We start from the raw sequence: 11,711 nt of genomic DNA, 5'->3' as shown, positions 1-11,711 counted from the left end.
GAGTTCAGCAGCTCCAGCGGCTGTGGATTTCTTCCAGTTTTCCTGCTTCCCTCTTGGGGAACCCCAGTGCTGGATCACAAAGCAGAGCCCGGTGAAATTTGAACCTCATAGCTATTACACAGCTTGAACAGAGAAGGGAACCCCATCCAGCATAGCTTAGATCTGTGCTGGTTGTGGCACTTTTCAGAGAGATGGGAGATCTCTAAACCACTTAGGCCAACAAGGGAATTAAAGTGCTCTCCACTTTCCGACCATTAGGCTAATTCATAAAGATGAAAATTTGAAGTGCAGCTGGAGAAAGCTGCATTTTGCAGAAAGCGCAGGCCTCTCATGTTTTGTGCCTACTGTTAGGAAGATGAACTGAAGCTCCTCAGCTCAGGGACCTGGCTGGAAGAGTGCTTTTTCTTTTTTTTATGGTTAAATGTCCATGGGAGGTAGGTGCACAGCTAACTGGAATAAATCATGCAGCACCATTTATATGAAGAAAGCCAGTCTCAGCACTTGAAAAAAGAAAGAGTTTATCTTTGTGGGCAGTTATAAACATCTCTCTACATTTTTTCCAGATTAAAAAAAATGCAAAACATTTTCCTTACAAGATGTTTTCTATCTCCCACTGTTGCATAACTTCTACAGCAGAAGACTCCTTTTTCTGTTGCACTAGCTGTGCTTGTAATTTGAAGATTATAGAAATCCTCTACACCTTCCATACAAGGGCTATACTGAAATTGCTCACCAAAGCTAGCAGCAGCCCGTAGGCTGCCCAGAGCTGTAGCTCATGCCACACCAAAAACCACCCCCAGATTCTCAGCTGTACCACAAACCCCCACTTCTGGGAGAGGGCCAGGGTGGACAGGGTGCACGGGAATGCAGTTCTGGGGGAGCTTTGCCCCTCACTTAACCAAGCACCACAAAACCCCGTCTGCACTGAACTCTCTCCTCATTTGTAGGCACCCGGGCTTGCTCGGGCATCCCCGATGCGCCCCCGCCGGGGCCGGGGGTTACCCGCCGCTCTCCAGGTGGGTGGGAAGGCACCAACGCTTTCTCCTCCGCAGCCCCGGGCTGGGGGACGCACCCCACCTTGCCTGTTGGGGGGTTGGTTTGTTTGGGTTTGGGTTTTTTTTTTCCCCTCCGATGAGCCGGAAAAGGGAGGCTTTGGGCGGTGCGTTGCTCCTTCACCTCCCCTTCCGCAGCCTGCTCCGCCCCGGGCCGCTGTGGAGCGGGGCCGCCGGGCAGGTGAGGGCTGCCCGCCTCTCCTCTGCGGGGGGGCTGACCCCCACGGCCGCCCCCAGGGCTGCATTCCCAACAAATCGCTTTTCGGCTCTTGGACTCGTTAGGGCTTGAGCTTTCGGCAGGCCTTGCTCGTTGGAAAGCCCCCCGCGGCAAAATGCTGTTTGGTTGTTTTTTTCCCTAAAAAATTTAAGAGATACAGATGCTTACACCAATTTTTCTTCCAGTTTTCAGCATGGTGGTGGACTGGCTCGGCTTTGGCTACGCCGCCCTGGTGGCATCAGGAGGGCTCATCGGCTATGCAAAAGCAGGTACGGAGCGGGAAGGTGCTTGTATCTCCTTCACCCACCCCGCCCTCCCGCCCCCCAATAACTTTGTGTGAGCTGGGCGGCTTTTTACGAAAACCTCCTATCTCGAAGTTCCCGCAGATGTAAAGCTTATCGGTTTGTGCCATGTGCTGCTAACTTGCTGCTGTTGGGGTGTGGTGCTTTTTGGGTTGAGCTGGTGCTTTGGGCTGATAAGTCTACAGTCTGCTTTCTGGTGGATGCTGGTATCCTGCCTCTGCTTTGTGCTGTTTGAGTGAACTGACATAAGTTTGCTTCAGAAAGGCTTTTTTCCTACTGTTTTAAATATGAGCATTTTATAAACGTTCTGTATCTTCAATGACATAAATCACCTTTCTTTCTCATTAGAGATTTATTCTCGTTTTAATGTTTGATTGTAACAGTATACTGCAAGCTGCAGAGAGTTTTAAGAAGGATCCTTTCTCCAAGTAGAGCTGAACAATGCAAATCAGTCCTTAAGCTTGTTCCTTTTCTGGGCTCTGCATCAGAAGTTTACCCTCTGACCTACTGCTTTCGTTTCCTGACCTCTTTCTGAGTTTGCCCGTCTCCAGACAGAACTGTGGATCCATCCCTGCTGCAGTACTGTCTCTTTCAGCTTCGAAAATCCCTAAGCCATCTTAGCGTTTGTGATGAAGGTGCATTGCTGAAGTCAGCAAGAGTCTTACCAGTGCGTTTGACTACATAGATTCTAATGCCTGTTCTAGTTTGCTTTCTTGATGGCTTGATTTATCCTTTGGGATTTGAGTGGAGTTTAGGGCAGGAGGAACAATACTGAGAACTTAAGTAACTAATTGCATCTGTATTTCTGAGGCCATTATGAAATGGTAGGTGTGTATGGTGACTTGCAGGGAGAAAAAAAAACAGCTATCATATCACGACTAATAACTTGGAGAAACCAAAAGAAAATGGAATTTTCATCCATAGAGCTAAGATGGTGATCTGTTCTTTTACAACCAGGTCTATTTACCCACGCAGATGGTGGTCAGCAGTAGCTGCCTTGGGAAGCATATGAGAACAGGGCAAGCAAAGAGTGATGGAGTGATTGATTGATTTTCTCTCTTCAATTAGTAAGTTCTCTGGGTTCCAGTGTTTTGAGACTCAGGAACTTCCTGAGCCAGAGGTGGTGTAGTTGTCCTAGTAAGTGTTTGTGTCAATAGCTGCCTTGAGGTAAAATTCAAGGCCATTTGTGGGCTTCCAGGCTTGTGCAAAAAATTGTATTTACCACATGTCAGTTGCCAAACTGTATACTATCCAGAGCAACCACTTAGTAGAGTGTGCATCTTTTCCTTGCACGTGTACAAGAATATCTGGTACTTTGTATCATCTTTATCTCTTGCTTTTTATACCAAAAGCAGGATCTGAAGCAATGTTACAGCTGCCTTGTTGATGACTGAGAAATGACTACTTTCTGGTAGCAATATGTGATCCTCCTCTAACATTGATCATTATCAGCTTAGCTTTGCAATCTTGAGTTCTTTAAAGGTGGCCTGAAAAATGGAATATATAAAGAACCACCCTCAGTAGCATTAAGTCCTGAATTCTCCATTAACCTTATTGAGGGCGTTCACCACTCACAGTGGTCATGCCACTTCATTACTTGATGTAACCTATAAATCACCAATTTGGATATGGTATCCTTTATCTTCTGGTAATTTGGGATTATCATTTATACTGAGGACTTGATGCAAAGTTTAGGTGAGTCCAGGGAGCCTTCTTCCAAAGTCTGCAGTTACCTTTGGATCAGATCTCGGGTGTACTTAAAAGATATGACCTCTCTTATTCAACTCCGTGCTCTTCTTCAGCAACTTTTTATTTGTCTGAATGCCCTCCTTCCCAGTTCAGTTCACGTGTCCTTTTTCTGATCTTAAACCCTTACTATCTAACCCATCTACTTTACTGCCTCTCAAGAAATTCTGATATTACTGTGTTGAAAGAACATGCTTCAATTTGAACAAAGAAAACACCAATTCTTTTGCTTTTCTCACTATTCTTTCCATAATAAATATATTAATGGCTTTGCTGTTAAAGAATTAAATACTAATGCTATTTGTATCTTATGCAAGAGTATTTGAATGTTTTTCTTGGTGCAGATCAGCATGGTCTTAATATCGTAAAAGAAAAAAAAACCCTCTCTAATCTGCTTTATAACAATGAATGCCCATCTTTTTTGTTATTGTTGGTGTTTACAAACAGATAAGCTGATGAGCAAGGGTTTTTTTCTGAGCTTCTAATAAGTGCATTATCTTTTACTTATCAGGTAGTGTCCCGTCGCTAGCTGCTGGCCTTTTCTTTGGGAGTTTGGCTGGACTGGGTGCCTATCAGCTCTCACAGAATCCAAATAACGTTTGGATTTCTCTGAGTAAGTCGTTTAAAATTTTAATTAGAAGGTATTATATTTACCCTAGAAGAACTCAATACTTAAAATGAGTACCTAAAAGTCTTTGCAGAAGAGTTAAACTGATGGTGTTATAAATCTAGTTTCAATCCAATCTTTAAACTTGTATTTTCGTGAAAAATCTCCATTAGTGGCCAAACTCCACTGCTCTCCCTGGAATGCGAACTGTTAGCATTACTTAATTTTTTTTTTTTTTTTTTAAAGAATGTCTTGAGAATGCATACTAAAAACTGCTTGTCTTGGTGTGTCTTGCTCAGTGATTTCTCACTACGTTCCTGCATCCCTTTTGCAAGAAGTAGAAAGCGCTGTGAGTGATAGTTCAAACTTATATTTTTGTTCCTTTTCTACAACAGAAGAGGAAAATATGTGTTATTTATTATTAGGGTTTGTCTTCTGAACATAAAAAAACCTGCAGGTTGTGAAGGAAAATGTGTGCTAGGATAAAGTGAAATTTACATGGTTTAAAAAAATAATAAAACCAAATACCATTATTTCACATCCTTCAGCAAAAAAAAAAAATCAAATAAGCATTTTGTGTTTAAAAACTTTTATGTAGTATGGTGTGAATCTCCAAAATGCAATTTTTGTCTTTCTACCATTTACCATATAGAGCTAAGGGTTGAGATCAAGTTAGAATGGTTAGCACCTATCACTTTAACCTGTGCGTGCCTAAAGCTCATGCCGGTTGCCAAATAACATGACTTGAACTTTTCGCATTCACTAATAAGTTAGGGTACCTTGCGATTGAAGTGGGCTGAGAAAATGTATGTAGATAATTCCTGCAGCTCAGCTGATAGAATCATAGAATCGTTAAGGTTGGAAAAGCCCCTTAAGATCATTGAGTCCAACCGTTAACCTATCACTGCCAAGTCCACCACTAAACCATGTCCCTAAGCACCACATCTACCCGTCTTTTAAATACCTCCAGGGATGGAGACTCAACCACTTCCCTGGGCAGCCTGTGCCAGTGCCTGACTACCCTTTCGGTGAAGTTTTTCCTAATATCCAACCTAAACTTCCCCTGGCGCAACTTGATGCCTGACACTTGTTAGGCTGCTGTATCTCAGATACTTTTGAGCATGTGTTTTGTGTAATCCTTTGGCCAGTATCTGTGTTAGTAGTATCCTCTCTTCTCCTGATCTGTAGAAGACATCAGTGCATGACAGTCCTCTAGCACTAGCTATTTTTCAGTCCCCAGGCTCAGCTGAATTAGTGGCTGCCACCATTCACTAGTCTCCTACTGGCGTGTTTGAAGGATTGTAGTGCAAGGGAAGTGCTACTAAATGGATGCCTGACCTCTGTGTCCACTTTTTGGCTGGATCCTACTTTCAGCATCCTGCAGGAGGCTAGAGCATTTCAGGAAGCGTGATTCCCCTGCAGACTGCCCATACCCCTAGCAGGTTATTTTGTTATCACTGAAAATGGCAGAGACTGTGATTGGCTTATTTCTATATATGACTGTCGTGGTTTAACCCCAGCCAGCAACTAAGCACCACGCAGCCGCTCGCTCACTCCCCACCAGTGGGATGGGGGGAGAATCAGAAGGGTAAAGGGAGAAAACTCATGGGTTGAGATAAGAACAGTTTAATAATTGAAGTAAAATAAATTAGAACAGTTAAACAGGCAAAGCAAAAACCATGCACGCAAACAAAGCAAAACAAGGAATTCATTCACTACTTCCCAGCGGCAGGCAGGTGTTCAGCCATCTCCAGGAAAGCAGGGCTCCATCACACGTAACGGTTACTTGGGAAGACAAACGCCATCATGCCCAATGTCCCCCCTTCCTCCTTCTTCCCCCAGCTTATATATACTGAGCATGACGTCATATGGTATGGAATAGCCCTTGGGCCAGTCTGGGCCAGCACTCCCCCTGGCTGTGCCCCCTCCCAGCTTCTTGTGCCCCCGGCAGAGCAGGGGAAGCTGAAGAGTCCTTGACCAGTGTGAGCGCCACTTAGCACCTATTTAGAGACAGCTTAGCACTACTTAGCAAGAACCAAAGCATCAGTGTATCATCGACATTGTTCTCAACCTAAACCCAAAACACAGCCCCACACCGTTACCTCTATCCCAGCTGAAACCAGGACAATGACAAATATGTGGAATTACAAAGTTGTTGCACTCCTGGGGAGACTTAACAGAGAAACAAGCTTCAGTAATGCAGTTTCTTCCTTCTTCTCAGAACTGGAGCTCCCTTTCTCCCTGACTTTGAGAAGCTAACTGCAGAGAGTCACTGCTTAGTCAGTGCTTAAAGAGCTGCCACTGACTATAGAATTTGTTCACTGAAGTGGTGACATAGCATCTAGCTCTTTGGTACGTGAAAGTCAGACGTGAAAGGGGAAGGCCCAGCATTTCTCTCCACTTCAGCATTGTCCACAGTGCAGTCCACTTTACCATCTACTGGATAGGTCAAAAGCTGTGCATGGCCAAGCCTAAATAACTGGAATAAACTGCAGATACAGCAAGCTTAACAGGAGTGAGACAAAGTATTTTCCCAAATGCAAAAGACATACATTTCAGTATATAATTCAGTAGCATATGGAGTCTTTTCCTCCTCCTTTTCATGCTTTACAGTTTTTGGAGAAGGTGTGTTGTACTGCTGTCTTAGACAAAATTACATTTAATGAGGCATGCATATTTTGAAGACTGGCTACTGATTAGAGCCTGAGGTATTTGAATACTGAAGTATTTTAGTTCTTTCTTGTGTATTAGACTGTGGTTCCAGTCTCTTACATATCTACTTATATGAGACTGTTAGATGTCAAGGACAATATTTAGGGTGGTGGTAGGGAGGAAGGATGCCATGGCTGGGATTGAAGGACCTGCAGGACCCAGCTCTATCACATAGAAGCGATGGTAGAAAATAAGAGTGGTTGGAACAACATGTTAATGTGTAGATGTTACCACTGGGTAGCAGATGCATGCTAAGGATTTAATCAGTATGTTTTCTGTATAGTTTTCTTGGTATTCCATCTTTTTGTGAGATACAGCGTTCCAGGGATTGCCCTTCCTATTTTACTGGCTCAGTGAAACTACTTGGCTCCTGTCTCTATGTCAAGTGGTCAGGGTCGATAGCTTTAACTCTGTGATCTTAGTGGCAGGTGGTGAAGGGCTGAAATGGATTGGTAATGCTTAGCACTTAGCACACTTCCCTTCCAAAGTCTTTTCCAAATATAAATGAGTTAATTCTCAGAACGTTACTACAAGTTAGACATGAAAATGCTGTCTCCCTTTTACGAGAAGTGGGGGAATTATGTGCACAGGTTTAGTGATTTGCCTGTGCACAGGGAAGGAGTGAGTGCCAGAGCAGTGTAGCATGGATTTTTTCCAGTCTCCAAAGAAGAACATTTTGACGAAGAAATTTGAGGACAGTGTGTGCAGAAGCACATGGAGTGCACTGTCACTGTCTGCTAGAACTTGATTTAGAATATTTACTGTTCACATACTGAGGCATTCCAAAGTTTACACAATTTGTTGACTCTTTTAGTCTATCACATGAAATAACCCTGTTTCACTTTTTACTTGATGCTACTACTTCTCTCTGTTCTATTAGTTTTGAATTGTAGCACCTCACTCACACACGCATCTCTGCTGACTGGACTGTATAATCTCTCATTTAAGTTACATCTGGAACACTGACTGCCGTCATGGGAACAAGATTTTATAACTCTGGAAAATTCATGCCTGCAGGGCTAATTGCTGGTGTCAGGTACAACACAATATACTTTTTTTTTTTTTTAACCTCTTATCTGTGATTTATTATTTGCTTACTTAAACTGAGATAGAATGAATCGTATTTTGTGTATATCTTTTTTGTTTCTATGCACCAGTTACATGGGAAGTATTTGAAAATGAGTTGACAAATTATTCTTATTGTTTAATTCTGTGTTTTTCCCCATATACAGTTTGCTAATGGTTGGAAGATTAGCACTGAAGATGTTGGAAAAGCCCCATGATAAGTAACTGTTCATGTTACAGTTTAATATCTGGATGAGGAAACGTGATAATGAAGTTGCATGAATGCAGAAGCAAGAAGGTGGAACAATTTTCTATATCAAGACAAATTTTTTTCCTTTTTTATATAAAGGGGAGTAGAATGATGGGACAGGTAGTTCACATACAAGGTGCCATTTGCTTCAATGATCTAGTAGCGCTGTTACCATGTAGTGAGAAATTGGTCCTCGGTTGATTTTTCCAGACACATTTCAGTGTATTTTCACACTTCCAGTTTTTATATTCCAAAATATACTGCTGACATGTACGAAGCAGAGAGGACCTGTAATTAAGAAAGTATCCACAAAGAGGCACCAGGAGTAACTGGCTAAATACAACAGTTTATCTCATACCTTTCATACTGAGTATTACAACATGCTTTACCTGCTGCACTCTGAGTTGATACACCATGTCTGTATAACACCAAACAGATCTTACCTTTTTGTTGTGAAATGATGCTAAAATGTTGCTTTTCTACAAGTAAAATCTGTTACAAAACTTTTTTTGTATCCTTTCTGTGTGTATGGGGCAGGGGTTTGGAGTTTTTTTTACCTTCTTGTTTTCTTCTCAGTGGAAGTCTTTCCAGTGGACGGTTACCCAAATGCTGTCTTTCAATTATATTTAAAAATCACTTTTTAAATGGAGGGGCAGAAGATTAAATTCGAGGCCTTCATTAACACTGCATTAGAGCAGTTGTTGGAGAGGAACTTACTCTGTGGATTAATTAAGCGAGAGCTGTGCTAGCCTAAATGAGCAGTTGAATATGATCTGTCCAAAGGACCGCATAACCAGAATAAAGTAGCTTAACATTAACACTATGTAATTCTGATCTTACAGGCTTATTTGACAATAGAATGTATCAGCATTTTATTTTATCTCTTAAGAAAGTGGCTGCACCTCTTCAAATCTGCCTTTACTAGGAGACCTTGGAGTCAGGAGAGTTCCTGGTTCTGCTGTGGTGCCTGAGGACTGAAGTGTGGAAGAGGCATGAGTGGCATCTGGTGCCTTTATTGACACTCCAATCTTGATTGCTTCTCCAACACTCAGTCTCCCGGCTTGATTAGTGCAGGCACAGCTAACAGAGGATTAGCACTGTGATGGAAGGGAGAGGCAAGAAAGGTATAAAAGAAAATTCTTTATCAACTTACTCTTTAGTGATATATGATTATTGATACACTAGGATTCTTACCGTGTGTAACTCATATTTTAAAGTGATATTTTATCTAGTGACTATTTAAGATTTTACTTTGGGACCTCTATACCATTGATTATATCAAAGCTTTGTCAACTGCATAACATAATTATGGCAAAGCAGGTTTAAATTAACTTACATCTTATGCACAGTACTTCCCGTTTTGTAGTGCTTAAAGGAATTTGTAACAATTCTCTCAAAGTGCATAAAGCAAATATTAAACGGCATAATTGCTTCATTTCATTGGTCACTTTAAAGCTTGTATTTCCTGTTCCGAAAATGGCATTTCACACTATCGAGCCAGAGTGGCGTTTCTGTTGTCGTGAATCAATGGAAACACATATGGTAGTAGATTGAAAGTTGTCATAGTTGAAAGTAGTAATTACAAGCAGATCCATAGATGTTGGGCCAATTGGGCTGTGTGTTACTAATTCTCTTAGCAAAAGTTACAAAACTAATTCCAGGTTTTTGAACATATTTCGTATTGTAACCTCGCTTGTTTTCAGGCACTTAATCCGTAAATAACCTGATCTGTCGAGGATGGATCTGCAGGGAGCAACACTAAAAACATGTAAAAGCATGTCTGAAATTCTAGTCTCAGTTCAATCATAGTCTCTTTTGACCATGCTGTAAGCAAAATCCAACAGAAGTTTTGTAATTACCTTTATATATTTTAAATTGTCCTATGTAATTGAATAGAAAATTCCATTCCTGCTAATAGAATTTTCTAGAGCCATTCAAGAATTAAAGACATTTAATATCCTTTCTCCAGGCTGCCTGTGCTTTGAGGCTGATTGTTAGATAATCCTACAAGTTTTCTCTCCTATTTTATTGTGTAGGTTTTGGTGTTTTTTTTTCCACTGAGGGTGGTCTCTGTGTAAATTGAAATTGTTACTTTTGCATTGAATTCACTGCGGCCATGCCATGGCTTCAGTGAAACTTTACGCTGTGACTCAGCTTGTATATGGATGTAATGGTTGGAAAGAGTGATTTAGTTATTTATTTTTAGGAAATGAACTGTTAAAATAATTCTTAAATTTAGGCTACTCTGTTCAAAGCACACTCTGAAAACAAAAATGTTAGTTTAATATTACTTATGGTATCAGCTGTCAGCATGAGCTGAAATGAGTACAGTTTTTTTAACGAAGCACAGGAACAGGAAACGAGTTTTAGAGTACACAGACCGGGTCACTAGGATTCGACAACGCAGAGTTTAATCATGCCTCCAGAACTCAAATACATTATAGTAACGACAGAAGAAGAGAGTTTGGGTTAGCAAACCCTCATTTCCCAGAGCGAAGACGCAGGCCCTCTATTCCACGTGTTGCTGTCCCATCCACAGTGCCTGGTGGAAGCTGGGTGGCAATAAGGGGGGGTGTCAGCGTGCCTCTCTTTGCAATAGCAGTGGGTTACTGTAAGTCCTGGAAAACGGGAGATGTTTGGCTCCCTTCCATTCCCGCTCCGGGTGAGTTCAAGCTCCCTTCACAGGAGAGGGCTCTGTGCCTCAGGCCCTGGGGTGTCCCACGGAGCGGGGGGATATTGCCTGGGGAAGCCACGCCGCAGCAGAGAAGAGAGCACAAAGTTCCTGGGACCTGTGGGAACAGGAGCAACTGGGTTTTTTTGGTCATCTTTTAAAGCTAAATAGTAACGGGCAAAAATACAGAAACAGTCCTGAAGCTGAGAAATGGAACCAAGGTTGCCTTCTGCCCAGGTGGAAAATCCATGGGACAACCTAAATCTCACCTGTGCTAGACGTTTACTTTTGGCTAACCCTAGGTGGTTTACCGTTCAGGATTCTTACTTGTGGCCTTCCAGTTGCTCGCACTGGGGCAGCACCAGGCACGCACAGGCCGGGGATGTCACAAACCACCCAGTTAGTGGAGGTGCGAGCAAAGATTTGGGGGGCGGGGGGGTGTCAAAATCCAGTACACTTGGGTGCCTCGATTGTCCCTTATTCTTTACAGGTGCAACACCGAGACCTCCACTACAGCAATAACATACTGAGGCTCAGTTGCAGTGTTGAGCTGAGGGGAGGAAAAGCAGTCTTTATACGCACCCATGGATAGATGTCGCGCACTGTTCTTTCAATTAATGTGACATTCACAGGTAGCAAAATCTCTTTAATTTAGTACAAGTTTGTAGTATAGTGTAAGAATATAAGTAACGTCACACTGGTAGTACAGACGCCTGTCTTTCACAGGCCGGCGAAGGAGGAGAATGAGAGGAGGATGGAAAATGTTTCAAGTGAAATGGTTTAGAAGGGAGGTAGTCATGGGCTGCCCTACTTTATCCTTGTTCTGAGAATACAGTACATGACTGCTTTTAATGCAAAGCGTATCCCCTAGCTCTTGTTCTGCTGCGGGCTTCGAAAGTGCAATTTGCCATGTCCCAGTTCTGTCAGTCATTGTGCTGGGAGCTGCTGGCGCTCTGTCATCCCCGGCTCAGGGTCAGTCCGCGCTGAAACTAAAATGGCCTGAAGTATTATGCAATTATCCTTTTGTGGTGTTAAAATTGCTGGCTTCTTGGCATTATAGTCATGCTTTCTGACTGCACAATTTAGTCA

At 42.4% G+C, this 11,711-nt stretch overlaps 1 protein-coding gene across 5 annotated transcripts in view; it reads left to right on the top strand.

Annotated features, from left to right (window-relative positions):
- The window catches only part of LOC309594276 (transmembrane protein 14C-like), a 28,757-nt gene that overhangs the window by 112 nt on the left and 16,934 nt on the right, over positions 1–11,711 (top strand). Inside the window, exons 1-6 of one of the 5 annotated variants that reach the window (XR_014228999.1) lie at positions 58–1,233; positions 1,455–1,538; positions 3,829–3,930; positions 7,585–7,672; positions 7,869–7,999; positions 8,877–11,254. Coding sequence is in view for 2 of the 5 variants with exons in the window: in XM_082319816.1 (XP_082175942.1) it covers positions 975–1,233; positions 1,455–1,538; positions 3,829–3,930; positions 7,585–7,672; positions 7,869–7,926 (591 nt within the window). In the remaining 3 variants the exon portion in view is untranslated. Of the gene's footprint in view, positions 1–57; positions 1,234–1,454; positions 1,539–3,828; positions 3,931–7,584; positions 7,673–7,868; positions 8,455–8,876; positions 11,255–11,711 lie in introns of those variants that run through there. The other 4 variants (XR_014228998.1, XM_082319816.1, XM_082319817.1 and 1 more) reach the window with 4 other exon arrangements.

Source organism: Platalea leucorodia (assembly GCF_965183815.1).
Source record: "Platalea leucorodia genome assembly, chromosome: 1".
Lineage (NCBI taxonomy): Eukaryota > Metazoa > Chordata > Aves > Pelecaniformes > Threskiornithidae > Platalea > Platalea leucorodia.
This window is presented reverse-complemented; position numbering and strand designations above follow the sequence as displayed.